This window comes from Narcine bancroftii, chromosome 6 (assembly GCF_036971445.1).
Source record: "Narcine bancroftii isolate sNarBan1 chromosome 6, sNarBan1.hap1, whole genome shotgun sequence".
NCBI lineage: Eukaryota > Metazoa > Chordata > Chondrichthyes > Torpediniformes > Narcinidae > Narcine > Narcine bancroftii.
The window spans coordinates 206,453,897-206,472,878 of NC_091474.1; the positions used below are offsets into that span (position 1 = coordinate 206,453,897).

At 39.7% G+C, this 18,982-nt stretch overlaps 1 protein-coding gene across 3 annotated transcripts in view; it reads left to right on the forward strand.

Moving 5' to 3' along the window:
• slc18b1 (solute carrier family 18 member B1) overlaps nt 1–18,982 on the forward strand; it is a 66,194-nt gene that overhangs the window by 44,124 nt on the left and 3,088 nt on the right. For all 3 annotated transcript variants that reach the window (XM_069887317.1, XM_069887315.1, XM_069887316.1), the window contains 3 exons: nt 1,392–1,466; nt 17,890–17,983; nt 18,105–18,151. In XM_069887317.1, the coding sequence (XP_069743418.1) occupies nt 1,392–1,466; nt 17,890–17,983; nt 18,105–18,151 (216 nt within the window). The remainder of the gene's footprint in view (nt 1–1,391; nt 1,467–17,889; nt 17,984–18,104; nt 18,152–18,982) is intronic.

An 18,982-nucleotide genomic window follows, 5' to 3' on the forward strand; every position in this document is an offset into this window, starting at 1 on the left:
CTTGCTGTGATCCATCTATAAAAATTGGTTAGACATTAGAGGCATGCAGAATTGTCTTGGGAAAATAGAGGCATTGGTGCACTTTCTTGGCTGCAGTGTCACTGTGGTTGGACTAGGTCACGTTGTTAATATTTACACCTAAAAACTTAAATCTCTACTTCTGCACTTCAACACCATTGACCAGGGTACTTACTTGGCCCCATTTCCTGAAGTCAGTGACCAGCTCCTTCATTTTGATGGCACCATGATGCTCTACATTGGAGAGACCGGTCGTAGATTTGGAGATTACTTCACTGAGAACCTCCTCTCTGTCTGCAACCACAGCGACCTCCCAGTAACCAATCATTTCAATTCTGAGTCAAACTCCCAGACTCACATCTCTGTCCGTGACCTTTTGCACTCTCCTGGCCTGTTCATCTGCAGATTGGAGAAATAATACCTAATCTTCTGCCTGGGCATTCTCCAGCCAAATGGAATGAATATTGATTTCTCTGCTTTCTGTTAAATGCTGGCTTTTCTTTCTCCTCCCCTTTCCAATTTTTCCAGTTCTCCCCTCCCTTCCTCCTTCCTACCATCCTTCCTACCCCCCTCATTGCTGCTGTCCCCTTATCTACCTATCATTGCCTAGCTTTGCCACCCCCCCTACCCTATTGTTGAAATGCCTGCCGGCATACTCTCATACTTTAATGAAGGGCTCAAGCCCGAAATGCTGGTTATGTATTTTTACCTTTGCTACGGAAAAGGCATCGTTTGACCTGCTGAACTTCTCCACTATACCTCTATCTCCATCCTTTACTCTGCCTCATTATTGTTTGAAGCCCAGCCTACCACCATGATATGATCTGCAAGATTGTAAATGGGATTGGAGCAAAGTTTAGCCACATAGTTATGAGTATAAAGGGAGGATAGAAAGAGGATGAGTATGCAGACTTGCGGGGCATCTGTGGGGCTTATCGTTGAGGAAATGTGGTCACCAATCCTCACTGATTGCAGTCTGCAGGTCAGGAAATCAAGAATCCTGTTGCAGAAGGAGGTGCTGAGACTTGTCTTCTAAAGTTGTGGCTGTTTGTTTATTTTATAAATTTGTCTTTTGCAGACCTCCACACTAATATCCATGCTGAAATAACTTCAGTTTAATGTTTGCATTAATTTTCAGCTTTGTACTGAACCAGGCTGTTAGGTGAGTGTCAAGACCCCAGCTGACACCAAAACCAAGTGGATTTCCCCATAAAGTTACATAAAGAAATATTTAATGTACAACTTAGGAGGGTACATGATGTTGGATCGCTCCAGGGTTCTTGCAATTTGTAGGACATATTTGGGAAGCTGTACTAAAAAATGAGAAATAAATTTCAAGCTAATATTGATGTTGACTTTCATCTTTTATTCAGTGAAAATGGATTTGAAGAAGGACTTGGCACCTTAGGTGTAGTATCTGGAATATTTGGAGCATTTTGGTGTCTTGGGTATGTACCTACCTACTGAAAAAGTCTTGGTTGAGTAATTCCATTGTTAATCAAGTCTATTGTAGTCCTTCCTAATGTTTACTATCCAAATAATATGTGTTGTAAACATTCACGCAAATGACTGCACTTTGTGCAGATATCAGCAAATTAAACTGCTCTCCATGATGTTTGGGACAAAGGCACCTTTATGTGCCATTGTGCTCCACAGTTTTAAATTTGTCGATGAACAATTCACATGTGATTAAAGTGCACATTCCAGAGTTTATTAAAGGTTATTTGTACACATTTTGGTTTGACCATATAGAAATTATACCACCTTTTATGCATAATGCCCTCATTTTAATGTTTGGAACATTGGGCTTCACAGGTCTTTGTGAGAACTCGGGTATGTTTAATTGCTTCATTGGTGCAGGTATAAGAGAGCTAGGCTTGCTTCTAAGCTTTTGATCACCTTTGGAGTCTCTAGTTTCTATTTTTCAACGTTAGGACCTGAGTTGTGCAAATGAAAGTTGAAAAAGCCATTATGAGGCTGAAAAACAAGAATCAAACAGTAAGAAATGACTTAGGATTAGTTTCGAACATCATTAAGTAGAAAGAGCGTACTGCTGAGCTCAATAATCACAAAGGTACTGGTAGGCCAAGGAAGACCTCCATTACTGATTGAAGAATTCTCATAATAATGAAGAAAAATCCCCAACCATCAGTCCTATAGATCAGAAACACTCTTCAGGATGCAGGTATAGATATGTCAATGACTACTATCCTCGAAGAATTCATGAACAGAAATCCAGACGCTACACTGCAAGATGCAAACCACTAGTTACCTACTGAAACAGGATGGGCAAATTAAAGTTTGCCAAGAAGTATATAGAAGAGCCTTCAAAATACTAGAAATACTTGTGGACAAAAAATACTTGAGACCAAGTATGAGAATGAAGGGAACAGCAAAGTGTGGAGGTGCAAAGAAACGGCCCAAGATTCAAAGCATACTACCTCAACTGTGAAACATAGTGGTGGAGGTGTTATGGCCTGACAGGTATGGCTGCTACAGGTACTGTTCATTGATGGTGTAACTGCTGATGGCAGTAGTAAAATTAATTCTGAGATGTATAGGATCATCTGCTCAAATTCAGAATCAGAATTTATTGTCATGAACAAGTCACAAAATTAGTTTTTTTGAGGCGGTGTGTCATAGTGCAATCATATAAACCAGCTTGCAACAATAAATTTAAAAATATAGCACAGGAAGACTAAGTGTCAGTTTCTTTGGTTCATTGATTATTCAGGAATCTGATGGCTGTGGGGAAGAAGCTCTCCTCGTGCTGCTGAGTGCTCGTCTTTAGGCTCTACCTTTTTCCTTGTTGGCCTGGGCGGGGGTCTTTGAGGATAGAGGCTGCTTTTTTTAAGACACCGTCTCATGTTGATGTCCTCGATGGAGTGAAGTCTGGTGCCTGTGATGTCACGGACTGAGTTAACAACCCTCTGGTTTTTTTTCTTGTCCTGAGAGTTGGCGCCTCCATACCAGACAGTGAGGCAACCAGCCAGAATGCTCTCTACGGTACATCTGTGGGAATTTTTGAGAACTGGGACTTTTCTTTTTGGAGCGTAGAAGAATGGGAGGAGACTTGATAGAGGTTTACAGATTGAGAGGCATAGATAGGGTGCCAGCACCTGTTTCCCAGGGCAGGAATAGAAAACACCAGAGGATATATGTACAAAGTGAAGGGAGGGAAATTTAGGGGAGACATCAGGGGTAAGTTTTTTACGTAGAGAGTTGTTGGTCCATGGAATGCCTTGCCAGGGATGATGATGAAGGCTGAAACATTAGGGGTATTTAAGAGATTCTTAGGAACATGGATGAAAGAAAAAATAGAAGGTTACAGGATAGGGTGGGCTTAGTACTTTTTTTAAGGAAAATATGGGTTGGCACAACATTGAGGGCCGAAGGGCCTGTGCTGTAGAGTTCTTTCTTCTTTGGTGATGTACTGAATTTCCTAAAACACCTCACAAAGTATAGCCACTGGCGAGCCTTCTTCATGATTGCATCGAGATGGAGGCTCCAGGACAGCTCCTCGGAGATGTTGACACCCAGGAATCTGAAGTTCTTAACCCTCTCCACTACTGCATGCTCGATGAGGACTGGATCATGTTTCCCTGACTTCTTCCTGAAGTCCACAATTATGACCTTGCTTTTGCTGACATTGAATGCAGGGTGACTTGGACATGTTGGGTGAGTGGGCCTGATGCAGTTTAATGTAGATAAATGTGAGGTTATCCACTTTGATGGCAAGAACAGGAAGATCGATTACTATCTGAATGGTGTTAAGTTAGAAAAAGGGAAGTACATCGAGATCTAGGTGTCCTTGTTCATCAATCACTGAAAGTAAGCATACAGGTACAGCAGGTAGTGAAGAAAGCTAATGGCATGTTGGCCTTCATAATAAGGGAAGTTGAGAATAGGAGCAAAGAGGTCCTTCTACAGTTGTACAGTACCCTGGTGAGACCACACCTGGAATATTTTGTGCAGTTATTGTCTCCAGTTTTGAGGAAGGATATTCTTGCAATTGAGCGAGTGCATCATAGGTTCACGAGGTTAGCGCCCGAAAAGGCAGGACTGTCATATGTTGAAAGATTGGAGCAAATGGGCTTGTATACTCTGGAATTTAGAAGGATGAGAGGGGATCTGATTGAAACATATAAGATTATTAAGGGATTGGACACGCTAGAGGCAGGAAACGTTCCTGATGTTGGGAGAGTCCCAAACCAGAGGCTACAGTTTAAGAATAAAGGGTAGGCCATTTAGAATGGAGTTGATGAAAAGCTTTTTCACCCAGAGAGTGGTGGATCTGTGGAATGCTCTGCCTCCGAAGGCATTGGAGGCCAATTCTCTGGAAAGAATGAGTTAGATAGAGCTTTTAAAGATAGTGGAGTTGAGGGATATGGGGAGAAGGCATGATCACAGTGAATGGCGGTGTTGGTTCGGAGGGCCGAATTGCCTATTCCTGCACCTATTGTCTATAAATTTTAAAATACATTATTAATTAAATTTCATTAAATTCAAAAATTATTCCGAAGGTTAGAATTGTGGTATATATACAAAATTTTTAAAAACCTACTCCCCCCACCTCTAATCCCTTCCCCCAAACACCCCTAAAAAGAAAAAAAAGAGATTGAAGAAAGAAGGACCAGAGAATGCCAAGGGAATGAAGCATTCATTCTAATATTGGAGGTTACCAAGAAATGAGGTCTTCAGAGGATTTTTCAAATGAACAAACCCACATTTTGTAAATATGGGTGCCATATTTTCCAAAACAAGTGATATTTATTTCATAAACTATATGTAAGCTTCTCTAATGGTACACAACTACAAAGTTCAGCATGCCATCTCTCCATACCTAAATCAAAATCTGACTTCCATGATATTGCTATGCATTTCCTAGAAACTGCTGAAGCAATTTGCACAAATTCAATTTGATACATAGTTCATTTTAATTTAGGTCTTATAACCTTAATATTACTCGATTTTAAAAATAACATCGGATCCTGTGGGAACTTAATCCAATCCAAAAAATTACCAACTTCCAACCAAAAATGTCTGATGTTGCCAAGTAGAATGCAAAAAAGTTCCAATCTCATGTCTACACCTAAAACATAAATCTGACATAGCAAGATTTAATCTATTTAATTTTTGTGGAGTCAAATATAATTGATGCAAAAAAATATAAATTTAACTAATCTGCATCTTACATTTGTGATTTTTGTCATATTATCCTTACATTGTTCCATCCAGTCTTTCTCATTTATTTGTCTATTTAAATCTACTTCCCATCTTAATCTCTATTTATGCACCCCTATTTTGGGGGGGGTTTCCTTTGAAGTAAATTTATTTACATTACTAATACAAATCAGTAATTTCAATTCATTTTCACTAGGTAATGTCAAACTTGGACCTATTTTATGATAGTAACAAAATAAAGTATTGTTAGGCACATTAAATTTATTCTTCGTTCGTTCAAATGTTATAAATTTCCCATTCTCAAAACAATCCTCGATCTTCTTAATACCCATCTGCATCCAAGTCTTCAAAAATTGATTATCCATTGAAAATGGAGTAAGTCTATTTTGACAAAGGGGCATCTGTTGAAATATTAAACCTTTCATACCCATGTCATTATCAATATTATTCCATAATTCAATCAGATGTTTCAAAATAGGTGCTTCCCTATTTCTTACCAAAAATTTAGAATTCCATTTATAGATAAAATCCTGTAAATTTATTTCTCCTATCTTACAAAATTCTATAAGAACCCAAGCAGGGATTTTATCTAAACTAAACAGTGCATTAATAAATCTCAATTAAGCAGCTTTATGGTCATTCTTAAAATGAGGAAGTTGTAAGCCCTCCAATTCAAACTTCCAAGTCAATTTTTTCAAAGACACCTTTACCATTTTTCCTTTTCATAAAAACTTCCTAACACTTGCACTTACTTAAAATTTTTTTGGAGAAATTGAGATAGGGACTGACTGAAAAAGATATTGAACTCTAGAAAAAATATTCATTTTAACACAATTTATCCTATCTAATAAGATAATAGGTAGGGTATTCCACCTTTTCAAATCTTCAATTTTATTAAGTAAAGGCAAATAATTTAATTTATATAAATTTTGTAAATCATTATCAACCCGAATACCTAAATATTTATTACCAGCATCTGGCATCTGAATTTAGTAACCATTTTGCAATTAATATAATCATCACTAACTAAAGGCATAATTTCACTTTTCTCCAAATTAATTTTATAATCAATTTATAGGATCTGTCAAATAAACCAAATCAGCAAATAAATTAATTTTATATTCCTTCTGATTAACCTTTATACCTTTAATCTTAGGATCTTGTCTAATAAGCTTTGCTAAGGGTTCTTTTGCTAAAATAAACAAAACTGGTGTTAAGGGACAACATTGATGACACAATCTAGTTAATAGAAAAGTAGATATTTGTCCATTAGTAACCACCTTTGCACAAGGATTTTTATAAAGGCCTTTACCCATTTTATAAATGTCAACTGAAAGCCAGACTTTTCTAATACTTTAAACAAAAAATCCTATTCTAATCTGTCAAAAGCCTTTTCTGCATCCAAAGTTACTGCTACACTTAAAACACCTCTTTTTTGAACTAAATGAATTAAACTAATTAACCTTGCAACATTATCAGCAGATTGTCACTTTTTGACAAATCCTGTTTGATTCATATGAATTAAATTAGGAAAATATTTAACTAATCCATTTGCTAACATTTTTGCAGCAATTTTATAATCCACATTTAGTAGTGATGAGATGCCAGATTTAATGTATCCTTTTTTGAAAATTTTAATTTTCGTTTGCATCAATTTTTCATCATATAACAATACAATATCATAAAAATGATACAAAATAATATATAAATTTTTCTTTTTATTCCCTCCCCCAAGAAAAAGAGGAAAAAAGAGAAAACACCTGAATTTATTTATCATTCACTATTCATATATTCCTATCATATTATTCTATCCTGTATATGTTAATTGGGAGGAGTGGGTGTGGTGGACAATCTGGATAGATTCTTACTGATGAAATCTATATATTGTTTCCAAATTGTATAAGTCATCTTTTCCAATGGCATACAATTTTGAATTTCCATATGCCATTTATCCAACTTCATGCCACCACTATTGCTACACTCAAAAATTTACATTGATGTTTGTCTAACTTCAATTTAGCATCAATGTCATATAAATCACCAGGCAAAAATATTCTGGGATCTTTTGGTATCCGTATCTTCATAATTTGTCACAATAATATATTCAAATCTTCCCAAACTTTTCCCACTTTTTCACAAAACCAAACTGCATGTAATAAGATTCCTGTTTCTTTGTTACATGTGAAACATTTGCAAGAACAATTTGAATCGAGTCCATGTAATTTATAATGAGTGTAGTATAATTGGTGTAAAAAAATTATTATACCATTTGATATCTAACATTAATTGTATTAGTTACACTCTCCTGGCACAATGTTGACCAGGCCTCATCATGAATTTTTATATTTAAATATTTTTCACATCTTTTTTGACATAAATAGTTCCTTTTTTGGCATTGTGTCTCATAATTATATATACTTATTAGTAATAAATTTCTCAATGAATGTATGAATTATTAAATACTCAAATGGGCTCTGTTCTGAAAGTCTAAAGTTCACATCTAATTTCTTTTTTAAATATGATTTAAGCTGATAGTATGAAAAATAGTTTTATTTGGTATATGGTATTTCTCTTCCATTTGTTCAAAAATCAAGAACAAGAACCTAAGTAACAATCTTTTATCCTCTTTATCTCATTATTGTGCCAAATATCAAAGAAAGGATTATTTAAAGTAAAAGGAATAAATGGATTCTGCTCTAACATTATCTTAGCTACTTGGTACATTTTAATTCCTCTTTCTATATGAATACCATTCCATATCTTGAATAAATGTTTTAAAATTGGAACTCCTTTCAAAAGTTCCTTGTTCCATATATACAAAAAATGTTCTGGATTAGTTTATCCTATATTATTCATTTCAATCTGTACCCACGTTGTCTTCTCCCAAATTTGATAACAGAAGGATAGAAATCTAAATTGAGCTGCTTTATAATAATTTTAAAGTTCAGCAACCGTAATCCTCCCTGATCAAATTTCCAAGTTAGTTTTTCCAAAGCTATATTTGGCTTTTTATCACGCCAAATAAATTTTCGTACACTTTTTTTTAATTCTTGAAAAAACTTTGTTGGTATAGGAATGGATAACAACTGAAATAAATATTGCAACTCGGGAAAATATTCATCTTTATACAATTTACCCTTCCTGTTAAAGTTATTGGTAAATCTTTGCATCTCTTTAATGGATCCTTATCCTTCTTTGGTACAACTGTAATTATCGCAGTTGAATCAGATTCCGGTAAGGAATGAGATTTCGCTGTTTGCTTTAACATCTCCATAAAAGGAGGTATTAAAAGATCCTGAAACTTATTTAAAAAATCAGACAGCAAACCATCCTCTCCCAGAGACTTACCATTTTGCAATGAACTAACTTACTGTTTGATGTTTGCTGTATTTCATTATCAGATCTTTGTAGCAGCAGAATACTAAGTAGAAAAGGTAAATAATTTAATTTTAATTGACAAATGATGCTTGATTGTCAGACCGCGACTCACTTTTATGCATCAGTTTTTTCTTGTCTTGTCATTCAACTACATTTTTAATTTAACAGTGCTGGGAAAAAGGACACTTACCCAAAAGTAGGTATTGGATATGTGGTACAACAAGAAATATAAATATATCAAGGTTTATTGCACATTCTCAATATTGAGCTTCCAGAAAACGTTTTGCAAATGAGACTCTTGGAGTTTGCCAAGGTGGCAAGTTGGAATTCGAGGGCCAAACCCATCAGGACCATTGCCTGAAGAGGGCACACAAAATCAGTGAACTGGTGCGGACTTGAAAGGCCAACATGGTCTGTTTCCACTTCGTAAATGGTTATATGATTAAGTGCTTCACTGACTTCTCTTGCGGTAAAAGGAGCATCTAAATCTCTTTGATCTTGTTGTTTCAAACTAGATAAATTTATTTGAGATTTTTAAAAATTCTTAATTTTAACTTCATCTCTAGTAGACTCAGATTTGTATAAATTAGAATAAAAATCTTTAAATAAATCATTTATTTCTTGGGATTTTGAGCTTTTCTAATAGTATTAATTATTCTAGAAGTTTGTTCTGTTTTTAGCTGCCAAGCTAAAACTTTATGGGCCCTTTCACCTAATTCATGATATCTTTGTTTGATTCTCCCAATTAATTTTTCAGTTCTATAAAAAAAATTATTAATTTCTTTCTTTTCTCTTCTGAAACCTTTCTTTGTAAATCCTTCTCTATATCCTCTATTTCCATTTCTAATTGATCAACCTCTTTCATATTATCTTTTTAATTTTTGATGTAAAACTTATTATCTGTCCTCTCAAATATGCCTTTAATGTGACTGAAGCAATAAATTTATCAACTACCGAATTAGAATTTATTTCTAAAAATTCCTGGATTTTCTTTCTTATAAATTCACAAAAATACCCCCTCTTTAACAATGTAGAGTTAAGTCTTCACCTATAAACCGATTCCTCCTTCTCCAGAAGCAAACATGTCATTAAAACTGGTGAATGATCTGATAAAATTCTAGCCTTATAGTCCACTTTCATAACTCTTCCAAGCAATTGTGCCAACATCAAAAATAAGTCTATCCTAGAATAAGAATCATGTCTATGTGAATAAAAAGTATAGTCCCTTTCTTTGGGATTCAATCTTAGCCAAATAGCTATCAACTCTTTCATTATATTCAAGGTAACCTTTGCTGCTTTAGCTCGAAAAACTGATCTTGTCAATTTGTCCACTACTGGATCAAGACAGCAATTAAATTTCCCTCATCAATATTTTTTCATGATCTTCAGCTAAAAACATAAAAATATCCCAAATAAATCCTTCATCATCTATGTTTGGGGCGTAAATACTCATCAATACTCATAAATTTGACAGTTACCCAAGACAAATCTTCCCACAGGATCAATAACCACTCTCTCAATTTTCACAGGAAATGTTTTCTTAAACAAAATTGCCACACCTTCTTAGAATTAAAAGTTGACGCTACCACTTGTCCTAGCCAATCTCTTTTCAATTTCTGATGTTCCTTCTCTGTTAAATGTGTTTCCTGTAGAAAAGCAATATCAACTTTAATTTTCTTTGAATAAGCTAATACCCTCATTATTTTAACTTAATTATTAAGCCAATTTATATTAAAACTTTACAAAATGTAATGCCTTACTATTAGCCATTAACCTGCTTCCCAAAAATTCAGAACTCCCCCTTGCCTCTCCTCTTGGACCTCCCACATCATAAAACTATTAACCACACTTGACATCTCCATCTAAAGAAAAAAAGGTAAAGAAAACAAAACAGAACCCCCCCCCCCCCGCAATAAAAAGTGCTGTCAGAAAAAAGACAAGTACTAGCTCCCTCTATTGTGTGGGAAGTGGCTCTTGCTACTTGGTGGCATATAATCGTAAGGAAGGAGATGAAAAATCCCTCCCGCCCCCAGAGAGAACAGTCATTATATAAATTTGAAAAATAAGCAGTTCATCTTTAGGTGTAGGCAGCCACTTCAAGGTCTCTATTTGACATGTTCTTCATCAAGGTTATCTATTTCTTGTGTCAACTCTTTCTCTCCAACTTGTGTATCTTCTCAATTTGTTGAATATATGCAGTTTGCATGTCGACTTGTTGAATCCTTTTATTACTTGGAAGAAAATTAGTAAATTCCAAAGCTTCCATATCATTTACAAAAAATCTCACCTGGTTATCTTTCAAAAACACTTTTAAGTATCTTTTCTTCCACAACATTGATTTAGCTGGATTAAATTCCTTTCTTCTTTTCACAATCGCCACATTCAAATCTGTGGGTTTTTTTTTAAACTTTCTTATAGGCCGCTATCAATGGACTTTGAAATTAATGAGCCTCTGAACAGCCACTCTTAAAATTGTCTCTTTATCTTGATTATGCAGACATCTAATCAGAACAGAGTGTGGTGCCCGTCCAGGTAATAGCTTTTTTCCATTAGTCCTATGTTCTCTGACCAGTACAATTCCATTTGGAAAATGTTCAGGTCCTAAAACCTCTGGAATCCATTTTTGAAAAAAATTGTACAGGATTGGGACCTTCAAAATCTTCTATCAACCCAACAATCTTCACATTATTTCTTCGACTATGATTTTCTAATATGTCAATTTTTTGTAAAAACTCTTTCTTCTCGACACTCCAGGCCATAACTGAATCTTCAAACTTATTAACCACGTCTTTACATCGGTCCACTTCATCATGATATACCTGTAAATATTCTTCAACTTTCTAAACTTGTGTTTTGACTTTATCATCATGTTAGCATATCTTCATTTCTTCCTTAATATTCAAATTGAGTGTTAATATCACGCCTTTTAGATGCATATTGCAAATCCATCTTCTCACTCGTCGCCTGTAATTGATTCATCAGTTGCCTGCCCGTACCCTGTCCTCTAACTTCAGGTGACTTCACCTGCATAGTTTTCATTGTAATAATTGGGTCTGTTGATCTTCATCTTCATCCTCCTCTACTTCTTTCTCCTAATCTTCTTTTTCTTTATCTATATACTTAACATTGAAAAAATAACTTCTGATTCTGCCTCCAATTCCACAGAAGCAGATCTTGTACAATAATGCTACTTGGTAGCTGTTTTATCAGTCTCCCATTTCATTACCATTTGGTCTGTTCTGCACATGTGTGAACTTCAGCGCATGTGCATGTGATAGTACAGATCTATCACCAATGTACATAGTGTATATAGTTACTGTATCTAGACTGTGCTTACAGCGATTGGCTGAGAGCTAAGCCACACCTATTGTTTGGGCCTTAAAGGGTTGTGTCCCTAGCCAGGTCGGATCATTCCGGACTGGTCGGCCACCTGTGAAGAGCTCCGGTCTTTTGCTAATAAAAGCCTTGGTTTGGATCAACAAGTCTTTGGTTCTTTCGACGAGCTCTACAATTTTATTAGCAAAAAGAATTTTTTTTGAAAGGGATGGAGCGTTTAACTCGGCCAGAAAAACTTGATATCGACCCACAGTCAGCTACAGCCTTCAAAGCCTTTAAGTTCTGGCTGCTGAACTTTGAAAACTTCCTGAGATTCATTCAGGTAGAGGAGGATAACCAGCGTCTAACAGCATTGCTGTCTATGGTGTCCTTGAGAGTCTACGAGAACATCCAGGATGAGACCACTTACACCGCAGCCATAAAGGTACTGAAGGAACTGTATGATCAACCGGTGAACAGAGTTCATGCCCGGCTCATGCTTGCGTCGGGGAAGCAACAGCCCGGCGAGTCCAGCAGGGCATATTTACAAGTTTTAAAGGCATTGGGCAAGGACTGTAACTGTGTGGACAAAACTGCTGCCGAGATCACTAGCGACCTCGTCCGGGATGCCTATGTGGCCGGGCTCCGGTCGAACAAAGTGAGGCTGCGTTTGCTCGAGCAAGGGGTAGAAAAACTAGAGGACGTGGCCCGGATTGCAATCACAATGGAGGATGCAGCCTTAAAGTCCACCGAGCTCTCTAGGGACTGGACCCCTCGTTCTGATGTGAGTAGAGTGCCCTTCTACCCTACCCCTGACGGCCTGTCGGCTGCTGCTACCCTGCCCCGTGCGAACCCGAAATGTTATTTCTGCGGGAGGGACAAGCACAGCAGATCCCAGTGCCCAGCAAGAAAAGCCAGGTGCCAGAAGTGCCTTAAAAAGGGCCACTTTGCTGCAGTCTGTAGGTCTAAAATGGCCGCCAGCAAACACAGTGCCTCGTGTGAAGCTCAACCGCCACTATCCCATTCAAACTCTTCTTCCCCAGAGCTCTCGTCCAATGAGAGCGAGGGCTCCCCTGCACGGCAACGCCTGACGTCACGGAGACGCCGAACCCGGAAGGGGCAACCCACCGTCGCAACCATGGTGATGGCCTGCCTCTCGCCCCCGTGCGGATCACTTGACACTACCGCCGCTGCTGCCGCCGCCACAGCCACCCCCGGGGCCGCTGCTGCCACCGCCACGGACACCCCCGGGGCCGACGCTACCGCCGCTGCTGCCGCCGCCACGGCCACCCCCGGGGCCGACGCTACCGCCGCTGCTGCCGCCGCCGCCACGGACACCCCCGGGGCCGACGCTACCGCCGCTGCTGCCGCTGCCACGGACACCTCCGGGGCCGACGCTACAGCCGCTGCTGCCGCCGCCACGGACACCCCCGGGGCCGATGCTACCGCCGCCGCAGCCACCCCCGCGGCCAACCAGGTGCTCACCCTAGCGTCCATCGCTGACGACCGCCAGGGCCCGACCGCCGATCGCGAGCAACTACAAACCCCACTACTTACCATTCACCCGCCACAACAGCACTTCCGGGAGGTTCTCCAACCTGCTCCTCGAGCGTTGACTACGTTATCCCGTTGCGTGACGTCATCCCGTTGCGTGACGTCATCGCGCAAAACTCGCCTGTCAACTGCTTCAATAACATTAAACCAGCAATGCTCTCATCCCCTCACCAGAGCAATGGAACTGATTAAAGTGCATGGACACTACACCAATTGCTTATTTGACTCTGGGTCAACTGACAGTTTTATCCAGCCAGATCTGGCCTTCCGTTGGGGACTTGACATTATCCCCACTACCCAGAGGATCTCATTAGCGACGAGGTCGCACTCGACTGGGATAAAGGGGTATTGCATCGCCACGCTGGAAGTACAGGGCGTGACGGTCACCCACTTTAAATTATTCGTCCTTCCCCAATTGTGCGCCCCAGTGTTGCTGGGATTAGACTTCCAGTGTCAGTTCCAAACGGTGTCCCTACACTTTGGGGGACCCCACGCCCCCCTCTCCGTCCGGATAACTCCCACGTCATCAAAGCCACCCGCCCCTTCGAGCGTCTTAGCGTAGACTTTAAGGGACCCCTACCGTCGACCAACCGTAATACCTACATCCTTACGGCCATCGACGAATACTCCCGCTTCCCATTCGCTGTGGCCTGCCCAGACACCACTGCCACCTCAGTGATACAGGCCCTTCACAGTATTTTCACCATCTTCGGGTACCCCAATTCCATCCACAGTGATAGGGGGTCCTCATTCATGAGTGCAGAGCTGCAACAGTACCTTCTGGAGTGTGGTATTGCTTCAAGCAGGACCACGAGCTATAACCCACGCGGTAATGGCCAGGTCGAGAGGGAGAATGCCACCATATGGAGAGCGGTTACACTGGCTCTCCGGTCTAAAGGTCTCCCCACCTCTCACTGGCAGGAGGTTCTCACTAGTGCCTTACACTCCATCCGCTCCCTCCTATGTACTGCAACAAATGCCACCCCCCACGAAAGGATGTTCCTTTTCCCGAGGAAATCCGAATCGGGAACCACTGTACCGGCATGGCTCACCGTCCCTGGCCCCGTCCTTTTGCGACGCCACATCCGGCACTCAAAGAACGACCCCTTGGTCGACCGAGTGACTCTACTCCACGCGAACCCACATTACGCATACGTGGAGTTCCCAGACGGGCGGGAGGACACTGTTTCGGTGCGGGACCTAGCTCAGGACGCGGTAGACCCAGCAAACCCCCCAACTCCTTATGCTCCAGGCCCCGTGCCGCAACAGAAGGACCAACAGCACCCCAATGACTCGGGCCACCCTGCCGACAAAACGACTGGGGAATTGAGCGACGGAGCAGTCGCACCCGATGAGCCCGCTGGCGACACCACTCCAGTGACCCCAATCCCGGCACCACGGCGGTCACGCCGGATGGTCAGACCCCCTGACCGCTACAGTCCTTGATCTACCCCTTCCTTTTCATTCTCTCCCTCGTTTTTGTTTTTTTTTTCCCAGGGTCAATTCTCCAAGAAGGGGTGAATGTGATAGTACAGATCTATCACCAATGTACATAGTGTATATAGTTACTGTATCTAGACTGTGCTTACAGCGATTGGCTGAGAGCTAAGCCACACCTATTGTTTGGGCCTTAAAGGGTTGTGTCCCTAGCCAGGTCGGATCATTCCGGACTGGTCGGCCACCTGTGAAGAGCTCCGGTCTTTTGCTAATAAAAGCCTTGGTTTGGATCAACAAGTCTTTGGTTCTTTCGACGAGCTCTACAGTGCACTTGTTCTTGCAGTCTCTGTAGTTTGATCATCTTTTTCTGGGCTCCAGCACCATCTTCTTTGGCTCCCTGGAGAAGTGGTGCCAGTGTCATCTGGACTCGTGCCGCTGTCACTCTTATCGCTCGTGGAGGAAGAGGAACTTCAGCCCGAGGCTCAAATGTCAAGGTAGGCCCAACTTTTTCAAGTTTTTTAACTTCTTTCAACACTATTCTTCTAGTTGTCCAAGGCTTCCCTTTCCTTGCAGCCATATTTAAAACTATGCAAGCAGGTTCTGAAATCTATTTTGATCATTTAAATTTTTTTAAAAACTTTTTTTAAAGTCAGTGTAATGCGCGTCAAAAGAACAAAAGACTAGTTGATCCAAACCAAGGCTTTTATTAACTAAAAGACTGGAGCATATCACAAGTAGGTTGACCAGTCCAGAATGACCTGGTCTGGCTAGGAGCAATCCTTTAAGACCTGCCAGTAGGTAAGGCTACACTCTCAGCCAATCACAGTCATCCTACACTACCATCTGTACATATACAGATTGGTGATAGAATCTGTACTATCACAGTCAGTTATTAATTAATTCTCCAAGGAGAGGTGTAGTCCCATGACCTTCGCTCACACCATCTCACCACACCAGCCCCCCACACCACCACTCAATGATCTATCTCCTTCCTGTGCACTTCCTCATGGTCGTTTGTGATTCTGCTGACAAATGTGGGGTCACTAGCAAATTTGTAGATAGCATTGGAATTATTTGAGTAAATGCTTCCAAATTCTTTAGATGCCGCATCATCCTATAAAAGTCATTGATCCCAAACATACTACTAAAGCAACAAAGGAGTTTTTTCAAAGCTAAAACTGGAAAATTCTTGAATGGCCGAGTCGGTCAACTGATCTAAATCCAATTAAGCATTCCTTCCACATGCTGAAGAAAAAACAAGGGGACAAGCCACTGAAACAGCAGGAGCTGAAGACGGCTGCAGTTGAGGCCTGACAGAGCATCGCTCTGAGAAGATGCTCAGGACCTGGTGATGTCTATGAATCACAGACTTCAAGCTGTCGTTGCATTCAAGGGATATGCAACAAAATACTAAACATGACTACTTCAATATACCATTGCTTTCTCAAATATTTGGGTGCCCAGAAATTGAGGAACTATGTATAATAAGTACTGTAATTTCAACATGGTCAAATCAAAATTTACACAAATCTGAATAAAATCTGGAATGTCACTTTAATCACATGTGAATTGTTTAATTACAAATTTAAAACTGTGGAACACAGGGGAAAATAAAGAAAGATAAATGAATAAAAAAAGATTCCTTTGTCCCAACTATTATGAATGGCCCTGTATATCAAGGCTCAAGTTGCCTTTTATTGTCATGCACATTAAAAATGTAACATAAATGATGTACTTTTGTCTGCCATAAGGCAAGCAAAGAGTTGCCACAAACATTGCCTGGTGCCCCTAACAATCGGAGAAAGAGAAGCAAAAGAGAATCCCTTCAGATGCACTGGGTGCCCGTGGATTCCCCTTCAGCACTCCCTCAGCCTCTGCAGCAGCATAGATTCCTTCTCGATTCTTCGGCTACTCGAGCCTTCAGTGCCCGAGGCCCTTCAGGATATACTTTTCACTGCACATTTTGTTTGTGCATAATCCCACAACAATTCTCACAAATTAAGAAAAAAATGACAACACACTTGTGAAGTAGGTATTAATGAAAAATATAAGACTTGAATTTAATCTTTTAATAAAATTGATGGCAACAATTGATGCTAATTTACACCTTACCAATAAGCACAATCTCAAATATAATTTAGTTTTGTAGGCAGAAATGATTACCCCTTGTATAGATAGTTAGGCCATTGGGAAAAAAAATAACATGATTGCTTTTCAAATACCTAGTAATGAATCTCATTTTGTCATTATCAAGAGTCTAGGTTCAGTAATTAAGCAAAGTGGGCTGATTTGCCTCCTGCCCTACAATTCTGTGTATTTAAGGATGTAAAGAGGAGTGCCTTGAGTGTGCCAGCACTGCGTGATTATCGAGAAGTATATATTTACCTAAGGCTGGCAAGTGTGGTGAGAAAGAGTTGGGGAATATCTTGCAGTTGATTTCTGGAGAGTATTTTGTGATAAAATAGCAAAATGGTGCCATTTCAATTTGCTCAATAACGGAATTGAACCTGCTGCAGATTTATTTTTGCTTCCACTTTTATTTGTTCAGTCATGGAATGTTCCTGTTGCTGCCCATAACTAGGATTTATTGTTCACTCCTGTTGTGAATTAAAGTAAGAGGCACCACTGCGTGAATTAAGTAGCATCGCTTTAAGATATGCTGGTTGTGTGGAATGGGATGCTTTGAAAATCATGAATTATTGGAATTAATAAAATAGAAGCAAAAATTCTAGTGGTCAGGATGGCCCTTAGTAAATTGATGGTGGAAAAGTTGCTCCTATCACCCTGTAGATAAGAATCATGTTGGCTACATTATTGAGGATGAACGTTGAGTGGTAAACAGTATTGGCTCCTGGACTTGACACACTCTCCTGTTCCTGGACAGCCTTGACAGCAAAACAAATGCAGGAATGAACTGGGGTCTGTTAGAATTAAAAGTTATAAATTTTGCCGTGGTATATTTTAGTACACGAGATGGTAACTTTTAATTTCTTTTTAAACCAGATCATTTGTGGGACCAACAATGGGTGGATTTTTATATGACAAACTGAATTTTGAATGGGCAGCAGCTATTCAGGGAGGTTTTCCATTCGTTTTTGTAAGTAAACAGATCCTTGATTATATACAGAAAAATAAAAAGATATAATTTAAAAATAAAATGAGTGCAAAGCTCCTTTGAAGTATTACTGTCACCATATTGATTTTTTTCTCTCCTTTAGGGTACACTATTGAGTATGCACTTTATTGTGGAAGTGGTCCGCAAGAGGTTTGTATTCTATTTTAATACTCACGCCCATAAAAGAATGCAGGAGTAAGGATGCATATCAGAAATGTGAAGTTCTAAGAACTTTTTCTGGCTGGGGTACTGTCTACTTTACTAACAGAGGCAGAGGTATGTCTGTGCAACCAAATGAATGGCATTAAAATCAACTTCTCCATTTTCCATTAGAACCCCCTCCCCCATTTTCTTCCCCACTCTCTCCTTTTACAAAAGCAAAATCAGTTCTCACCTTTCCTCACCATATCTGATTAACACATTTTGGTTGCTAATCTGGACTCCTCCTCCTCCCATTCTTTCCCCCTTTCTCTCCCCAGTCTTTAATTCAGACAACTGCCTGCTTTTTGGTTATACCTTGAAGAAGGGCTCAAGCCCAAAACAATTTTTACCTCCTGTTCATGCTGCAACACTGGCTGAGTTCCTCCAGCATTTCTCTGTTTTTATAATCATTTATGCAGCATCTTGTAGGCAATGTTTTGCACAAGTGGAAGTTAGCTGAAGGTGCGTTTGAGCTTTATAAGATAACCTGTCCATTGTAACAGATGGTTTGGGGAAAGCAAACAGAAGAGGGAATTACAGCTGGTGTAAAAAAAATCTTAACGCATATATGTAATTTTTTAATATCTTTTTTCACGTGGATGGTAGAAATGATCTGACTGAAGATAGCTGTTGAAGTTGGGCTAGCAGTTGTCGGTTTATTGATTGTGTACCAGATTCCAGTTGATTAACGTTTTGTCAGAAAACTGCTCAATTAGCTGCCACAACTTCAGAGGAAGAGTGATAGGAACCTGTTCAGATACACAAGCAGGTTTTCTGAGT